Consider the following 19,530-nt stretch of genomic DNA (forward strand, 5'->3'; position numbering starts at 1 on the left):
GTGTCTGGTTCTAATCCCAAGATCCTTTCCCCCAGGGCTATGTTGCCACCCCAGTTATTATTCTAGTCTTTTCTCCCATGGTTGTGTTCCCTGGAGGCTTCTCTTTTGGACCAGAAGTCTCTCTCTGCTTTCTTCAAAATACCTTTCCTTAGTAAAAGTGACTTTCTCCTCACCAATTACTTCTCATCCTGTTTGTAATTTTTCTAAGGCTCTTATTTCAAGCAGACTAAAAACTGTGTCATATACCAGATCTGTTGTTGATGTCAAGTACTAACTTCCTGGGAATAGAAAAAAACTTGGGGATTCCCTTAAACTGAGGTCCTAAGAGTAGCCACTACTGCCAGATGGAGCCTGGTTTGGGTAAGCCCATAAAATTTTTTGTTTTTTTGTAATCAGAAATATGGGCCCCCTCAGACTAAGTTATTTTCCGTTTTCAATGTTCCAAATACTTCTCTATCTCTATATGGCTTTCCATTCACAATAAAAAAAGCAAAAAACTATTTTTACATAAAAATATTTGGGGGCTGAGAAACTGGAAGAAACCTGAATGCCCAAGAACAGATGACTGGTTAAAGAAACTTTGGTACATCTACACAATGGAGTACTATGTAGCTCTTAGAAAAGATGAAGTCATGAAATTTACATACAAGTGGTACAATATGGAAAGTATCATGCTAAGCGAAATGAGTCAGAAAGAGAGGGATAGACATAGAAAGATTGGATTCATCTGGGGGATATAAAGTAACAAAGTATGAGATTAATACCCAAGAATAGCTGAGATCAGCACCAGGAGGATTACTCCATAACTTAGAGGCCAGCCGGGTATCCTAGAGGAAAGGGCAGTTCAGATAGAGAAGGGAGCACCAAATAAAGGGTGTTTGGAGGATCCTCCCAGGAGGGGAGATGCAGGTTGAAAGTAGACTATGGACTGAACATGTTTGCCACTCAATGCCTCTTTTGCAGACCACAACACCCAAAAGGAGAGAGAGAACACAGGGGATTGCCCTGCCACAGAGACAGGGGGTATGGGGGGATGGGGGTGGGAGGGATATTATCCATGGTGGTGGAAAATGGGCACTGGTGGAGGGATGGGTATCTGACCATTGTATAATTGAAACCAAAGCACAAAAAATTGTAAATCTACAACTGTAAAAAAATAAAATAAAATAAAGGGAAAAAAATATTTGGGGGCTGGAGCAATAGCACAGCAGGTAGGGCGTTTGCCTTGCACGCGGCCAACCCGAGTTCGATTCCCAGTATCCCATATGGTCCCCTGAGCACCGCCAGGAGTAATTTCTGAGTGCAGAGTCAGGAGTAACCCCTGAGTATCGCCGGTTGTGACCCCCCAAAACTCCAAATAAATAAATAAATAAATAAAAATATTTCACATGAGAGGTTCAGAAGATAAATTTCTACAATCATATCTCAATACTTCTTTAAGCCTCCATCCACGCAGTGTTTATTCAGGTAAATATTAATAGACATTCTTTAGATTCAATTTGTCATGCTTCCCCATGTTTTAATTTCTATCTTAGGTCTTTAATAAGATCGCTTAAAAAATAAACTAATACAGGGGTGATATAGGCTCAGTGACTGAGTATATGCTTTGCATGCAGGAGATTGAGTTTAGTCTTTAGCCTCTCTTCCCCCACTCAAGCATATTCATACATGCTCTTAAGTTAGAATTAATCAATGTACTTCCATACCTTTTGGGACCTAAGGGCCGGAGAGATAGTACATCAAGTAGATTTGCACATGTCCGACCAGGTTCAATCCCATATGGTCATCTGAGCACCTCTGGGAGTAATTCCTGGATGTAGAGCTGAGAAATCCCTGAGTGCTGCCAGTTGTGACCCAAAACCAAGCCCAAATAAACACGAACAAACAAAAATACTTGTGATCTTTCACACTGTAGACCACTCTTGGAAGTACATGTATATTCATTGCATGTTTATTGTCCTACTTCTTGGTTATTCAAAAAAGATTTTGGAAAATGGGATTTTTTTACCCTAAGGGGTGTATGAATTTAAGATTAAAGATAATATTATTCTCTTGTTCTACATTTCTCCCAAGGCACACAAATTATATTAGATTTTTCCTCCTGTGACACCCTTTATTAACTAGCAACCCTCCCATTTATTAGCTAGCAACAATTCACCTTTCTTTCATTAATCATTTATTTAAATACAAACACTTCTGTGTAAAGTAGGTCTCTCTGATTAAATTACTAGGCAAGTCTATATGAGCAATGGCAAGATGTGGTATCTGGGGATCCCCTTAGCTCATTCCTTATCATAGGGGGTCAAAATGGATCAATATAGAAAAACATTGTTGTTCTTTCTACAAGGTGACAACATAAGCATAGTCAACTCCAACTTGACAAGGCGAAAAGAAAAGAGAATTTTATGAATCCCTTAGGAATGTTTTCACACATACACACACACACACACACATACACACACACACACACACACACACACACACACACACACCCCTTGCCTTTTTACCCAGATCTTACTCTTGCTTTTTAAAGTAGATAACGAATGAATACATGTTAATTAGGATCATTCAAGAAGGAATTCCAAGCTCAGATTATATAGTAAATAATTGATGCTTTGCTTCTATTTTATCTGTTGAAAAAATTGCAAATAAAATTAGTAAATTATAGTAGACTAGAATATAAAAACTTCATAGGATTTTCTTTAAAACAACAATTTGCCAACATATAGAGAAATTTGATATAAATTTTGAATATATAATTTTATTTATAAAATACTATAATAGGCAGTTAATCTATGATTCTAAATGTTGGATAGTGCTTACTCATGGGTGTTTGCACCCCAAAAAATGAACTTTTTTTGGGTGCTAGATATTGAACCGAGGCCTCATGCATTTGAGGCATGTGTTGTGCTGTAAAAGAATGGTTGAAGTGATTATTGCTTAAATTGTGTGTTAGTTAAAACACATTTGTAAGAATTAGTCAGTTATGGGCTGGAGTGATAGTGCAACAGGCAGGGCATTTTGCCTTGCATGTGGCCAACCGTTGTTCTATTCCTGGCACCTCATGTGGTCTCTTGAGCTCTGCCAGGAGTGATAGCTGGGTGCATAGCCAAGAGTAAGCCCTGAGTGTGGCCTGAAAATAAAAAAGTAATTATACATTTATAAAATTTTAACTTTTATGTCTCATACTTAGCATAGCGGTAGGGCGTTTGCCTTGCACGCAGACAACATGGCCGACCCGAGTTCGATTCCTCTGCCCCTCTCGGAGAGCCCGGCAAGCTACTGAGAGTATCTAGCCTGCACGGCAGAGCCTGGCAAGCCCCCCGTGATGTATTCAATATGCCAAACACAGTAACAACAAAGTCTCCAATGGAGACGTTACTGGGCCCGCTCGAGCAAATCATGATCAACAGGAGGGCCTAAGGGCCTCATACTTAAAATGAAATAAAAATTTAAAGATTGCCATCTATTAGGAGAGAAAAGCAGAAAAAGTTCTATATTTTTAAATTTGTATTTGTATTTCCTAGGGCTGGAGCGATAGCACAGCGGGTAGGGCATTCGCCTTACAAGCGGCCAACATGGCCGACCCGAGTTCGATTCCTCCGCCCCTCTCGGAGAGCCCGGCAAGCTACCGAGAGTATTCGATATGCCAGACACAGTAACAACAAAGTCTCCAATGGAGACGTTACTGGGCCCGCTCGAGCAAATCGACGATCAACGGGAAGGCCTTTACCTTTACCTTTACCTATTTGTATTTCCATTTGGAGTTTGAACCACTGTTCATTAATATTTATCATATAGAAGTTTGCTGGTGATGAATTCTTTCTCTTTTATAACTCTACAATGTCTAGAGTTTGCCATTTGTGAGAGATATTTTTATTAAGTATGGAAAAATTTGAGGTCAACAGTGTTCAAAGATGGTGGCTCACTACCATCCTGCTCACTTTGCTTCTGATGAGAAACCTGCTGCTAAAATTTCTTTCTTATTTTCTAATATAATTCCCCCCCTTTCTGGCTATTCTTAACATCTTAGATTGTTTTAAAAAAGAAGTATCGAGCTGTTTGATTTGATGTACCTTGCAAGTTTCTTATATTTGGGGCTCATCGAGATTCTTGGTTTATAGTTTTTCTCAGATTTTAAAAGTCTTTTTCTTCAAATATTTGATCTCTGTATCCTTTTATCTCCTTTCTTTCAGAAACTCTCTCAGACATATATTAAGTCACCTGAAGTTATCCTAAATCAGAGTAACATTCTATTAATTAAAAAAATTCCCTTTTATCTATTTCACATGGGGTAGTTTATGTTCTTATATGCTTAAGTTTCACTCTTCTGAACTACTTGATATGTCAGTAATTCCTTTCTTAGTATTTTCAGTTCAGATATTCTATTTTTCATTTCAAGAAACTTGATGTAAGACTTTGAAAAATATTATTATCGTTCCACATCTTTTGAAAATATGGGCTACAGCTATAATAATTCCCTTAATGTTCTTGCCTTGTCTATTATCTGTGTCCATGATGAGTGGTTTCATTTTATTGGGTTTTCTTCCTTGATCCCTGGCATGCTTGATAATTTTTAATTGGGCTCTTGACACTGCAAATGTTTTTTCGTTGAACATTGGGTATTTTAATGTTCTATACATATTATTGGACGGCAGTTAAATTTCTTGGAAACAGTTTGGTCTTTTCAGGTACTGCTTCTAAGACTTGTTAGACAGTAGCCAGGTGGTATTTAGTAAAGGGTAAACTATTTCCTATTTTTGAGATAAGACCCTCTTGAGCAAACGACCCAATGACTCATGAATGTTGACTTTTGTCAGTCTGGCTGATGGGAATAAACACTATACTCGCTCCTGTGTGAGTGCTGTTCCAACTCACCTTGCCAAGTACTCCTTTTCTCTGCCTAAAATTGCTTGCCAACATACCAATGCTAATCAACACTCTGATGAATTCTTGAGCTCTTTGGCAGGTCTCTCTCAATCTCTCCCTCAGTTTCTCTTTGGGTGCAGCTCTGCCTCTCAGAGTCTTGTGTGCTACTGGTGCTACTCAGCTCCACCTCCCCTTCTCAAGGAAATTCTGCTTTGTCAGGAAGTTCGCTCTTTGCTATCTGTCGGGGAAATCTCAGTCATGGGGGAAATTATAAATTTCACTCAGTTTAAGCTCTTCTTTTAGAAGCTAAAATCTTTACTTCCTGGTATCCAGTTTCTTTTTTTTGCTTTTTGGGTCACACCCAGTGATGCTCAGAGGTTACTCTTGCCTCTGTATGCAGGAATTAGTCCTGGCAGTGCTTGGGGGACCATATGGGAAACCGGGGATTGAACCCAGGCAAAAGCCCTACTAGCTGTACTATCGCTCTGGTCCTGGTATCCAGTTCTTTAGAAAACTCTTGTCTCAAATATTTTGTCCAGGTTTTGACTTGTTTTAGATACCATGGTGGATTCAGCCGTTTTCATTCCTCAAGGTCAGAAGAGAATATTTGAATGGATCTAAGTTCATTTTAAAATAAATCTCATTTGAGACCAGAGAAATAGTATAGGGGTTAAGGTGATTTACTTTCATTTGATCAACCCCAGTTTGATTCCCAGTAACACACAAATTCTCCTGAGCACCACCAAGAGTGAGTCCTGAGTTGGGACCCAAGAGTAGCCTTGAAAGAGTGCTGGATGTGGTGTCTACCATCCCACCCCTCTAAGTGAATCTTATTTGAGTCCAGTTTCTTACCATCACAAAGTATTAATTTGATATTTACTGTTATATAATACTAGCTTATTTAAGGGAGATGGGTCATAACATTAGAATGTTTAAATCCCCAGTTTTAGTGACACTGGAAATACTTTGTCAGTGTCAGTTAAAGGGAAACTGTTACCACAAGTTAGTTTTATCAGGAGTCAGGAAGTGTTCTGAGATCAGTATTAGATTTTAAAAAGATGTTTTCAGTAGAAGATTATGTATTTTAGATAGTTCTTTGGAAAATACACTTGTCAGAATTGTCTTACTGGATTAATAATTTGTTGTATTGAGTTTTTCCTTTACTTGATGTGATGTCAGATAATAACACAACTACTTTTTCACCGAACAATCGCATTGTTCTAACATTTTTAATGAGTTTATTAGCATTTTCTATAATGCTAGGAAATGCTGTGGTCATCATAGCTTTCGTGGTGGATAAAAACCTTAGACATCGAAGTAATTATTTTTTCCTCAACTTGGCCATTTCTGACTTCTTAGTGGGTAAGTTTTATATACACATATATTTGAGATAATTTAAAAATATTTTATAATTTATTTATAAAACCTTAACATAAGCTTTTGTTTATAACAAAACTGGGATGGTTAAAAACAAAAAAAATTTAATGATTGACATTCAGGGTAAGCTAAGTAGCAACTAAAATGATGGTTTATATGTGCTAAATGGGCTTTTTAGGGGGATTTTTCATTTGAAAGCCGTTTCTTTTCATAGACTGAAAATAAATCTAAAACAGTTCTAAAGTAGTTTTTTTGGTTAAAAAATTATGTTTCTGAAGATATAGTGCTTCTGTATTTAAGTATGTGTATTCTTTACGTATTCTTGATTTTCTTACTATCACGAGGTGTGACAGTTATGTAATCATAGGAAATAATGTATATACTGGCAGCTAGCATATTTAAAAAATGAGATATTCCGAATGATTAAATAGTGTGGCAAATAGTATTGTTTTATGATATGGTATGAGATATTGTAAAATACACCCAACACTAAAATACATTGCATATAATATGGTATCACAGTGTTACATAACTGTAAGAGATCACACAAGTAAAGTTTTGGAAAAATAATTTTTACTCCCCAAAGATTATTATTTAAAACTATGCTTACAATAATAAGCAAGTGTACAGAAATGTCAGCTAATAATGCTGATTTATAAACATGTTTAGCATAATTTGATATTCTCTATTGCTGCAAAATACACTGATAACTATGTTAAAATGGAACAAAGATAAGAATACATATCGCTTGTAACACAGTGGTTACTCAACAAATGCTAGTCTCCTTTTCTTTTGATGTCACTGCAGATACGTACCAACTCAAAACAATGCCATACATTTTAGTAGAATATCTGAGAGGTGTAAGTATTTTAGGTGCTTATGATTAGATACTGAGGATAGCTAGAGAAAATTAAACAAACTAATTTTATCACCTGTGCTTCAATATAGTAGACTGAATAAGAGAGTTGACCCATGACAATAACAATATCAAGTAAATAGAAACTATGAAGATCCACCTAGTGCTAACAAGACTAAGAGGACAGAGAAAGCAGCCTTGGTTGACGGATAGTGGCATTGGAAAAAAGCTTCAAAGATTAGATAGAATTTCCAGAGAAGAGATGGAATGACAAGGTATATTACAAGAATCAGCAAAGATATAATGGTTTAAAAATCATTATGTGTCCCCCACCCCATTGTGAACTCCAGACTGACTTGTGTGCAAATCACTGCTTGGGAGAAGAGGATGAAGTTGGAGGGAGTCAGAGTCTATAGGAAAGCCCTGGATACATCAGTAAAGACCTGGATACAGGTCTGACTTTGGATGAGAGTTTATTCAGCAGGCAAAGTGGAGATTTATAGATGTTTACAGCACTGAGTGATGAAGTGGTTGAAAGAGTTGAAGGAGATGGGTGAAGCAGAAACAGAGGCGACTTGGTTTTATAGATGATCCTGTGGGCATCTCGGAAGAAGTCCTGGGGGAGGGTTCTAAGCCTGGGGCTGGTGGAAAGGAAATTCAGAGGCCGAGCTTTGAAAGTGGCGCAGGAGATGATTAAAGATTTAGTACTGGGGACATGGAAAGTGGCACTTTTAATAGAATCAGAGAGCAGTTGGGGAGGGCAGCTTAGGCTTCCAAGGCCATATTATTAAAAATTCTGGGGGAAATGGTTAGCTGGAAGGTTGATTTAAGAGTCATGACATGAACACATCAGGGCTTCAGAGAAAGGTTGCAAATCAATGTAAAAGTATTAAAAAATGCAGCATCTTCCCATTTCTCCCCTCAGTTCTACTTCTGCAAGAAACCAACTACTTGATGTTATTTCTTCTATATTGTCCCTATGCTTACAAAACATGTACTTAATCACTTAACTTCCCGTTAGTCGTCGATTTGCTCGAGCGGGCGCCAGTAACGTCTCCATTTCTCCCTGTCGCGTGCTAGTGTAGCCCAATGGCATCTGTTCGCTCTGGGAACATGAAGAGCCTCAAACCGATCGTTCATGATCTTGACGAAGAAGTCTGACCATCTGGTAGGTGGGCAGCCATGCGGTCTTTTGACATCCCGTGGAATCCAGTCAGTAACAGCTCTAGTCCATCGGTCATCTTTAAATCTCATTACGTGACCAGCCCATCTGATTTTTGACACCTTGGCAAATGAGACAGCGTCCCTGATTCTTGATCGTAGACAGATGTCGGAACTCTGGATTCTTTCTCTCATTTGAGTGAAACGTGATATTCCAAGCATAGCTCTTTCTATTCTTCTTTGGGAGACCTGAATAGCATTCTCATCCTGTTTGCATAGGGCCCAGGTCTCTGAGGCATATGTTAATGCAGGAAGAACAGTGGAATCAAAGGGATGTGCCCAGAGCCAGAGGTTCTTCGTCCTCTTAGCTATTTCTTCAACGTTCTTGAAGGCGTTCCAAGCCGCTCTCTTCCTCCTGCGCAGCTCGGGTGCCAGGTCATTTGTCATGTTGACTTCTCGACCTAGGTACATATAGCTGTTGCATTCGGAGATGGTCGTTCTGTTGAGAGCGAATGGGGCATCAGGAACGAGGCTGTTTCTCATAAACATTGTCTTCGTAAGATTCAGCTGTAGTCCTACCTTTCCACACTCACGGTCAAAGTCGGCCAGCATTTGTGCCGCTTGGCTGATGTTTGGTGTTATTAAAACAATGTCATCAGCAAAGCGGAGGTGGTGTAGTTGCCGACCATCTATCTTCACTCCCATTCCTTCCCATTCTAGTCGTCGCATGATGTTCTCGAGGGTGGCACTGAAGAGTTTCGGTGAAATGGTATCACCCTGCCGAACCCCTCTCTTGACATCAACGATCACTTCTTTGTAGAATGGTGAGATCCTGGTAGTGAATCCGCAATACAGCTCACGGAGGATCTTGATTAATTGGGCTTGAATGCCCTGATTGGCTAGGGCTTCAATGACCGCTTCCGTCTCAACAGAATCAAAGGCCTTCTTTAAATAAATGAACGTTAAACAGAGCGGCATCTTGAACTCCCGAGAAACCTCAATGAGCTTGGTTATCATGTGGATATGGTCGATAGTGTTGAATCCTTTGCGGAACCCGGCTTGCTCGCATGGTTGTCCTTCATCTAGTGTTCTGCCAATCCTATTTAGGATGACTCAAGTGAACAACTTGTAGATGACAGACAATAGGCAGATCGGGCGATAGTTGCCAATGTCATGGATGTCTCCCTTCTTGAACAGTAGTACGGTCCTGCTGGTTTTCCATTGGGACGGAACCTAGCATTCAGACAGGTAGCGAGTGAAGAGCCGAGCCAGTGTATTGATGAGTACTGACAGTAGGTTCTTCAGGTGTTCAGGTCTGACCTTGTCTGGGCCGGGTGCTGTTTGTTTCTTTACCAACGAAATGGCGTGTCAGATTTCGGAAGGGAGAACGTTGGGAACGACATATCCATCCTGTGGAATTTGGTATGTCGGCAAGTGGACATGGCTATTGAAGAGATTTGAGTAGAAGTCATGGATAATCTTCTCCATTGCCGTTCTGGAGGATGTGATGGATCCATCAGGACGTCGGAGGGCAGTCATCTTGGTCTTATAGTTGGCAAAGGACAGGTGGGCGTTACGAATACTTTTCCCGGCTTCTGCCGCATCTACCAGTACTTCTGCTCTTCTCTCTTTGAGGTCTTCCTTGATCGCATCTCTGCACTACTTTGCGAGCTCGGACTTAGGTTGCGGTTGCCTGAGGCATGCGCCAAACCACGCTGGCGAATTAGCTCAAGAGTTTTTGAAGATAGGCGATTTTTTGTGGCTATCTCTCTCTTGGCGTTCCTCGCACATTCATGGAGGTGCTGAACCAGTCGATTGTATTCCTCGTCAATGTTGTCAACAATGGCATCTTCCCATGTTGCCGCAATAGTACCAAAGAGTTCCCAGTTGGTGGTCGTTCTGGGAGTTCTCTTTTTGAACTTTGCAGCCCTTTCTCCCCGCTCTGTGAATTAGAATTTTGCACGAAGGAGACGGTGGTCCGATCCTGTTCGAAATTTTGGGACAACAGCGACATCGGTCAGGCAAAACTGTAGATTGAATATGATGTGGTCTTTTTCGTTGTGGAATCGAACACCGGGAGACTCCCATGTCCAATGTTTAGATTCTGCCTTCTGGAACTGTGAGTTACCATGGATGGTCCTGGTCGACATGATGAACTCAGACAGTCTCTCTCCCTGTCCGTTCCATTCTAAGCCATGGGTCCCGATGTGAAGTTCTTCAGCTGATCTTCTTGGTCCTATCTTGGCATTAAAATCACCCACGATGATCTTGTAGAAGGTGTGGTCTTCTTTATAGAACTTCTCCAGCTCCATGTAGAACTTCTCGATTTCTCTTTCATCATAATGAGATGTTGGTGCATAGACAACGAAGATAGAAACTGCAGGCAGTGAGCCACATCTATTCAAATGTAAACGTCCGATTCGGGTTGTTAGGCATTCAAATGAATCAATGCTCATGGCCAAGTTTCTGTTGACAAGGACACGGATGCCTCCGACACCTCTTTTATCGCATGTTCCGAGGAACAATTCTTCTCCAGTGTCGAAAACGGCATGGTGAGATTTGTGCCTTCTTGTCTCGGTCAGACCAATGATGTCGTACTTGATCATTCGCGCTTGTACCATCAGGTCCTCGATGGATGCATCTGATGCTAGCGTATGTGCATTGAAAGTACAGATGATCATTTTTGTCTTTCTTCGTTGTGGCAGCCTAGTTCGGCCTTGAGATTTTGTCGACCTCTCCTTTCTCATCCTTCTCAGTGCTGCCATGTCGGTGAAGCCTTCAGGGTCAGGTGAATGAGACCAGTTTTTTTGGTCACAAAACATGTACAAATATACAAATATGTTTATGTAAACTTTGAGAATATTTTGCTTTGTGTATACTTCATAGAACTGTACAACTTTCAGATGACACTGAGCACTTATATTTGGTGGTGTGGGACCCAACTGAGCTTGAGCCTTTTGAATAATAATAGAGTTTGTAGAAAAAAATCCACGTACATATTTTAAGTTAAAGATATGTAATTGCTAAAAATTTGAATCATCATCTGAACTTTCAGGGAATCATAATTTTGCTGGTGGAGGTCCTTTTTGTCCAATTCAAAATCAGTGTTACCTATGTACCTTGTACCAAATAAAGTAGTTTTCACTCTTTATTTTTATCTTTTACAGGTATGATCTCTATTCCTTTGTATATTCCTCACATAATGTTCAATTGGAACTTTGGGAGTAAAATCTGTACATTTTGGCTCATCATTGACTATCTTCTGTGTACAACATCTGTGTATAACATTGTGCTCATCAGCTATGATAGATATCAGTCAGTCTCAAATGCTGTAAGTAAAAATATCACCTGTCTTCCTTAAAAAGAACATAAAGAAGGCTGGGGAGATAATACAGGGGTTAAGGCACTTGTGGTGCTTGTGACTGATCCCAATTCAAATCCTTGCATTACATATGTTCCCTGGAGTGCCTGCAGGAGTCATTCCTGACCACTACTGGGTGTGGCCCCAAACAAAAAACAATAACAAAAAGCCAAGTCTATGGACTTGTAAATTTGGGATTTCCCAGACACATTTTTTTGGTGTGTTACAAGCAGTGCTCAACCATTTCAGGGGTCAGAGTCATGATGACTGGCCAACTGAAATGGACAATTTAGTGCTCAGATCGAGCCATGTGGCAAAGCTTGAGTCCAATAATACTTAAAGGTGGTATTGATTCAATGGTGCCAGAGGGGAACATGTGCTGGGTTTGGGCTCAGTCCTTGTGCAAGAAAGGCATGTTCCACTCACATCTTACAGGTAAACCGTAGTCATGTGTTCCCAGTTTGCTGAAAGGGAAGCTGGGAAATGCTGGCTCTAGATGAGTCATCATGAAGCCTATAAACAATAGATGTGGTGCATAACTTGTATCTCTACCACTTGTTGTTGAGTACTTCACAGACATGGACAAACTGTAGGGAGATTAGTTTGTATTAAGAGTTCAAATGTCTACAATCTCATGTTTATCATGCTGCAGAATGTGCTCCATTAATGATTCACAAAATCAATTCAGTGGGTTGTGACCAATCACTTTTTTTAATTAATTTTTATTAGTGAAATACCATGAGGTATAGTTGTAGACTTACAATTTTTTGTGCTTGGGTTTCAATTATACAATGATCAAATACCCATCCCTCCACCAGTGCCCATTTTCCACCACTATGGATCCCAGTCACTTGTTTTTTAATTAAAAAAAAAAAACCATGCAAAAGGAAGAACATAGAACCAAAATTAGAACCAAAATAGCATAAAATATCAGTTTCTTGTATGTAATAAGGGCAAGTCTTGTTTTATAAATATTTTAGCTTATAATATAAAATATATTTCTTACTTTAGATCATAGTCAAAATGCTGGAACAATTGTACTTCATAATATGTAACACTTGAAGCTGATAATTCCTTATTTCCGAGTTAATCTTTTATCTTTGTTGGATGCTTCTAGAACTTCTTTCACCATATGTGAAGGCTCTTGTTTTACTTCAAATTTGTGAGATGGTAGATAGCTTGCCCAGTAGGAAGAAGTGCTGAGAAGTTACAGAGAGATTAGGGGTGATACTCAGAGGGAAGTGAGTGGGTTCTGTCTTTGTCTTTCCATGAAGAATTCCTTGGCTAGAAATGCAGGTTGTGAACTTGGTGAGGGCTGTGTGTGCCATGAGGGTAAAGAGTGCTCCACCTATGAGCACGTCAGCTTTCATAGCACACCAAGACAATGCCTCTCTTAACTTTCTTTTTTTTTTTTTTTGCCTTTTTTGGTGGGGTGGGGTCACACCGGCAATGCTCAGGGGTTACTCCAGGTTCTGCACTCAGGAATCACTCCTGGCGATGCTTGGGGGACCATGTGGGATGCTGGGAATTGAACCCAGGTTGGCCACATGCAAGGCAAATGCCCTACCCACTGTGCTATCGCTCCAGCCCCTCTTGACTGAGTTTCCATGAGTTTTGTGAACCAGAAGACAGTTTCAAAGACCATGGGAGCTTTTAAGATGGGTTATAAGGGAAGCTGGGCTCTTATTGTGCCTGAAAATAGAGGGGACAGTGTAACAGGGCAGAGCAGAGTGCTGACTTGGCAATAGCAATCTGACAGTGGTATCTAATTTCTGGGGGGGGGGGGGGGAAGAGAGAGTAAAAGAGAGTAGTTGGAGGCAATGGGAATTAAAATAGAGACAGAAGGAAGAAAGTAAGATGAAAATATTGCTCTACTTTCAGATGAAGAAAGGAGCTCGACAGTTAAATGAAGGTACTGAAAAATTATAGCACAGTGGTAGGGCATTTGCCTTACTCACAGCTGGCCCAGCCGAGCCGGGTCTGATTCCTTCGCCCCTGGCAAGCTACTGAGAGTATCTCGCCCCCACAGCAGAGCCTGGAAAGCTACCCGTGATGTATTTGATATGCCAAACACAGTAACAACAAATCTCACAATGGAGACGTTACTGGGCCCATTTGAACAAATCGATGAACAACGGGAGGATAGTGCTACAGTGCTACAATGAAAAATACTGTTGCCAGAGGCCTGGCTAGTCCTAGATTGCTGCCACAAAGCATCATAATAAATGCTTTGTGATGGCTAAGATAGTGGATAAAAATTACAGAATCTTATCCTCTTATAGTTCAGAGATTACACAACTGAAACCAGTGTCCTTCTCTCTCTATGGCCTTTGCAGGGAGTCTGTCCCAGGACATTTTCTGGCATCCTGGACCATATTTTGCATACCGTGGTGTTTCTTAGCTAATACATGCACCACTCTAACCTTTGCCTCCATTTCCATGTGGTATTCTCTAGGATGTCTCTGTCTTTTCTTCTAAAGACAGCTGCCACATTGGGCTAAGGCTCACCCATGGATAGGTATATATCAAAACATACCTGTCGTGGGAGAACACAGTTCAAGACATGGCAAGCTTGTAGAAAGGCCTCTGTGATTCCACCTCATTATAAAGAAGTAGTCTAGGGTATATCTCTATTTCACAAAAGAAATTGGACTGACAGATTGTTTAGATACCTTATTGGGGTATGGAAGAAAGCAGGAAAAGAGACAATCTCCTAAATAATGGGCATATTCTAAGTGAGTGCTGGGCTACTGATTGATTTCAGGGAGACTCCCGGCCCCACTCCAACCCAGGCCTTCTGAAAGCAAGAATGATTGTGCTATCTAGCTACGGAGAATGTTACCTAGAGATGAGGAGATAAGTAGCATCCTCTCAATTCCCTTGGATGTCCATTATCCCATTTGACCTTATGCATAATAGAAAAGAGATCACTTTCCAGCATATTGCATCTTATCATGGTAAAGTCTGAACAGAGCAATTAAGAAACTAAATGCAGTTTTATGACCATCTGGGTATTGTTACTATATTCATAATCATTATATTTAGTGCAAGAGATGTATTAATTAGTGGCATGAGAAGCAGAGGGCGAAAAGCATATTGTATATGGGAGTTTGTGGTCAGCACCATATGCATTTTAGCTTAGCCTCAGAAATACCAGCAATTTGAAAAACCCACTTTTCTGCGCTTTTTAAAAATAACAGCTTTCGAAGAAAATTAAGTCTAGTTTTCTCTTTCTTTCAGCCAATTGATGGGTACTTTTAAACATGTATAATCCATCAAAGAAAGACAGTTTTAGGTAACATTGTTGCATCTTTTTAATAAAAAAGAGAAAATCCTGTAAAATAAGACTAAAAACCCAGAGAGAAAATAGTACATGATGATGGAAGGGAACATTTTATGACTGCTAATTTTATTTATTTATTTATTTAATTGAATCACTGTGACACAGTTACAGGCTTATAAATTTTCATGATTACGTTTCAGTCACACAATGATCAAGCACCCATCCCTCCACTAATGCCCATTCTCCACCACCAATATTCCTGGTGTCCCTCCCACCACCCTCACTCCTTCCCAACCTCTGCCTCTGTGGCAGGTACATTCCCTCTTACTCTCTCTCTCTCTCTCTTCTTGGGTGTTATGGTTTGCAATACAGGAACTAAGAGGCCATGACTGATAATTTTTGTTGTTTTGTTTGGGCAAGCTCAGTAGTGTTGAAGAACTACTCCCATCTCTTTGCTTGAGGTTGGTTCCTGGCATGCTTGGGGGACCATGGTGTTCCTGGGATTGAACCTATGGCTCTTGCAAGCAAAGCATGTGGTCTAGCTGGTTGAATTACTTCTCTAGTCTCAGATTATTTACTATCTCCAGAAGTAAGGAAATTAGTGCAATATGAACATTGGAACTATAAGGAAGATTACTGATGTAAAAGAGATTCTTGGAAGTTGTTTCAGGCCCCCTAAAAAATATGTTGCTGCTAGAGAGTAATTGACCTTGGATATCTGTATTTCTTATAGAAGTTTTTTTTTTTTTTGCTTTTTGGGTCACACCTGGTGTTGCACAGGGGTTACTTCTGGCTCTGCACTCAGGAATTATTCCTGGTGGTGCTCAGAGAACCATATGGGATGCTGGGAATCGAACCTGGGTCAGCTGCGTGCAAGGCAAACGCCCTACCTGCTGTGCTATTGCTCCAGCTCCTAGAAGATATTTTTGAAGATTTCAGATATCTCAAATACCTGGGTTCTGTGATCTGAGAGCAGTCCTTCTTCATTTAACCTCATTTCCCTTATAAAACTTCTCCTGAATATTTGGGCTTAGAATGGGCTTAGAACAGTTTCATCTTAGAGAAGATGGTGACCACCTGATGGCCCTGTCTCTCAAGGTGGCCAGAGACATGTTGAGGTGTTTTTTATTAGGGCAAACACTTAGAGAAAGAAATAATTTAGCTATACTCAGTAACTGTGCAGTGTTTTCCAACCACAGACATAGACTTCTTTCTTTTTGTTCATTTCCTTGAGAGTGGATATAGGAGTGCTTACTCTTTCACTTGTCACTAGAAGTCTCCACTTAAAGTTCAGAGCAAGTTCTTCCTGTATGTTAGAATCAAAAAAGTTAGTGACTTTCAGATTTACTTTTGACTGTGATTCTGGTGAGAGATGCACTTTATTTACCATCACTCTATGTATATCTGTATTCCCAAAGCAGAAATTTAGCTAACCAATTTATACTTTTATACTGTGCATATTCTAACACAGACTGTTCTGTTTCATGAGAGAGAGGGAGAGAGAAAAGAGAGAGAGAGAGGAGAGAGAGGGTGAGAGAGAGGAGAGAAAGAGGATAGAGGAGAGAGGAGAGAGGAAAGAGGAGGAGAGAGAGAGGAGAGAGAGGAGAGAGAATGTTCACTGTGACTCTACCTTCTAATTGCTAAACACTGTGAAAAGGTTCATCTAGATACAGTTGAACAGCACAGATTAGTATCTGTGGACTAGGGAAAACTGCTTTCTTGTTCTAGATATTGACACTGTGTTGTAAGTCATGACAGGTACAGCTTCAAGGGTTAGAGACTACCCTTGGTTTCTTTGCTTTTTTTTGGCCCCACCCAGCAGTGTTTAGGGTTTACTCCTGGTTTTGTGCTCGGGGATCACTTCTGGAGTTCCTTGGGGACCATATAGTCCCCAAGGATTGAACCAAGGTCAGCTATGTGCAAGGCAGGTGCCTTACCCACTGTAATGTCTGACTGGCCTCACATTCTTGCCCTTTGAACAAACACCACTACGAAATTCTACATCAGCAGCCATGTTCTGCTGAAGTTGAATGCTTATACCCAGGCCTACATCATGTTACTTAGGTCTAGTTAATGACCCCATCTCTTGGTCAATCCTAAAACTCCCATGGCCTGTAGTATGCAATATACAATCAAAGTGCTTCTTACCTTGAATACTAATTTATTTGGTCTCTTTTAGGTCTCCTACAGAGCCCAACACACCAAAATCTTGAGGACCGTGGTTATGATGATGGGCATCTGGGTGCTGGCTTTCTTAGTGCATGGGCCAGTGATTCTTGTTTCAGAGTCTTGGAAGAATGGGAAAACATACTGTGAACCTGGATTTCTTTCAGAATGGTATATTCTTGTCATCACATCCTTCTTGGAATTCCTGGTTCCAGTCTTCTCAGTGGCTTATTTCAACATGTATATTTACTTGAGCATCTTGAAGCGTGGTCATCTCAGTGCGAGGCAAAGTCACACCAGATTCTCGTCTGTCTCATCTAGTAACTGTGGACACTCATGTAGGTTTATAAGAGCAGCTTCTTCTGGACCGAAGGAAGCAGTGCCATCCTTTTGTCTCGAAAAGCAGGGAAGAAAGAGCAGTTTCTTCTTTTCTTTAAGAACTCAGATGAATAACAGTGCTGTCACCTCCAAAATGGGTTCCCTCTGCCATTCATGTTCTGTAGTTCTTCACCAAAGGGAACATCTTGAGCTTCTCAGAGCCCGGAAATTAGCCAGGTCTCTGGCCATCCTCTTAGGTGTTTTTGTTGTATGCTGGGCTCCTTATTCTTTGTTCACATTTATTCGTTCAATTTACCACTCAGATCAGCACTCTAAAACAGTAGAGTATGAAGTAACATTTTGGCTTCAGTGGTTTAATTCGCTTATCAATCCTTTCTTGTACCCCCTGTGTCACAAGCATTTTCAGAAGACTTTCTTGAAGATTCTTTGTATAAAAAAGCAATCTGTACCAATGCACAGTTGACCAGTGTCCTCTTAAAAATACTTTTTCTGATCACACAAATGTCAGTATTACACTTATTTAAATGCATTTTTAAAAATTGCATCATCGTGCAATACACAGTTATAAAACTGTTCATGATCAGGATTCAGTCATGCAATGTTCCAACACCTGTCTCTCTACCAGTGTACATTGCCTACCACCAATGACCCCAGTTCCCAGTTTCCATCCTGCCAACCCCCCCACTCCCAGCCTGCCTCTATCTCTCTCTTTCTTTCTTTCTTTCTTTCTTTCTTTCTTTCTTTCTTTCTTTCTTTCTTTCTTTCTTTCTTTCTTTCTTTCTCTCTCTCTCTTTCTTTCTTTCTTTCTTTCTCTTTTTCACTCTTTCTCCCTCCCTCCCTCCTTCCCTCCTTCCCTCCCTCCCTTCCTCCCATCCTCCCTCCCTCCCTCCCTCCCTCCCTCCCTCCCTTCCTTCCTTCCTTCCTTCCTTCCTTCCTTCCTTCCTTCCTTCCTTCCTTCCTTCCTTCCTTCCTCATCCTTCCTTCCTCATCCTTCCTTTCTTTTTTTCAAATTGAGAAAAATATATTTTTGATAGAAGTATGTTTTAGTGGAAAGTCAATAGACAAAATGAAGTTACAAAGTGCAAAAGACTTCCATCTCTTTTTCCTATGGATTCTTGACTCCTGGCATCTGTTCACATTTGGATCTTGTCAAAGGTTCATTGAGCTCAAGGATCCTTCATTGTCCAAGTGTAGGCTGAGGCTGAGAGGCATAGGAAGTGTCTGGAGGCAATCTATCTGAGCAAATTGAAATGAGTTTTGCTGCTGTCAAATTGGGTTGCCCTCTTGGGGTTGGTTGGCTGGCCCAACTTCTTGCTTTCTGACTGTCTACTGAGGCCTTCTGTTGGAGAGCACATAGCCTTCTCTGTTGCTTTCCTTTGTATCTTTTTATGGTAGATGCCTGTTGCTTGGGTCTTTCAGATGATTCATTCTCATGCGTGGGGGCTTGGGACAAGCCTGTGAAGGTCGGCCATGAGCATGGTGACGATTGGCTTCTGGAGGTTTGTGGCTGCCGGTGTTCATTTGGGGGATATACCTGCCCCCCTCTGAGGTAACCCGGTGAAATCAGCATGGTACAGGTTGGGGAGACATTTTGCAACTCCTTCCTTCCTTCTTTCCTTCCTTCCTTCCTTCCTTCCTTCCTTCCTTCCTTCCTTCCTTCCTTCCTTCCTTCCTTCCTCCCTCCTCTCTCTCTGTCTCTCTCTCTATTATGTTTATTCCTTTACCACTTTCAGCATGCAGTTATTATCCAAAGTGATCACTTCCGACTATTATTGCCATGGTGGTTCCTTCTCTATCCAAACTGTCTTCTCCCCAGCACCTGAGGCAACTTACAACCATGGACCAATCCTGGTCCATCACTCACTGTTCTTGGGTATTAGTTTCATACTATTTTTTTTTTTTTTTTTGCTTTTTGGGTCATACAATTTTTTTATTGTTGTTGCTTTTTTTTTTTTGCTTTTATAGCAATGCTCAGGGGTTACTCCCAGTTCATACACTCAGGAATTACTCCTGGTGGATTTTGGGGGACCATATGGGATGCCGGGAATCAAACCCGGGTTGACCATGTACAAGGCAAATGCCCTACCCACTGTACTGTCACTCTGGCTCTATACTATG

General features: G+C 40.6%; 1 protein-coding gene across 2 annotated transcripts; it reads left to right on the forward strand.

The window, feature by feature from the left end:
- Window positions 1–6,041: 6,041 nt before the first annotated feature.
- Window positions 6,042–17,875, forward strand: HRH4 (histamine receptor H4). Of its 2 annotated transcripts, XM_056138361.1 has the most exons (3): window positions 6,042–6,231; window positions 11,431–11,594; window positions 17,087–17,875. In XM_056138361.1, exons 1-3 carry the CDS (start codon window positions 6,042–6,044, stop codon window positions 17,873–17,875), a joined length of 1,143 nt encoding a protein of 380 aa, XP_055994336.1. The 2 variants fall into 2 exon arrangements, with proteins under 2 accessions (XP_055994336.1, XP_055994337.1); XM_056138362.1 differs by lacking the exon at window positions 11,431–11,594 and having other exon boundaries at window positions 17,178–17,875.
- The last annotated feature ends 1,655 nt before the right edge of the window (window positions 17,876–19,530 follow it).

This window comes from Sorex fumeus, unplaced genomic scaffold (genome assembly GCF_029834395.1).
Source record: "Sorex fumeus unplaced genomic scaffold, SorFum_2.1 ptg000128l, whole genome shotgun sequence".
Classification (NCBI taxonomy): Eukaryota; Metazoa; Chordata; class Mammalia; order Eulipotyphla; family Soricidae; genus Sorex; species Sorex fumeus.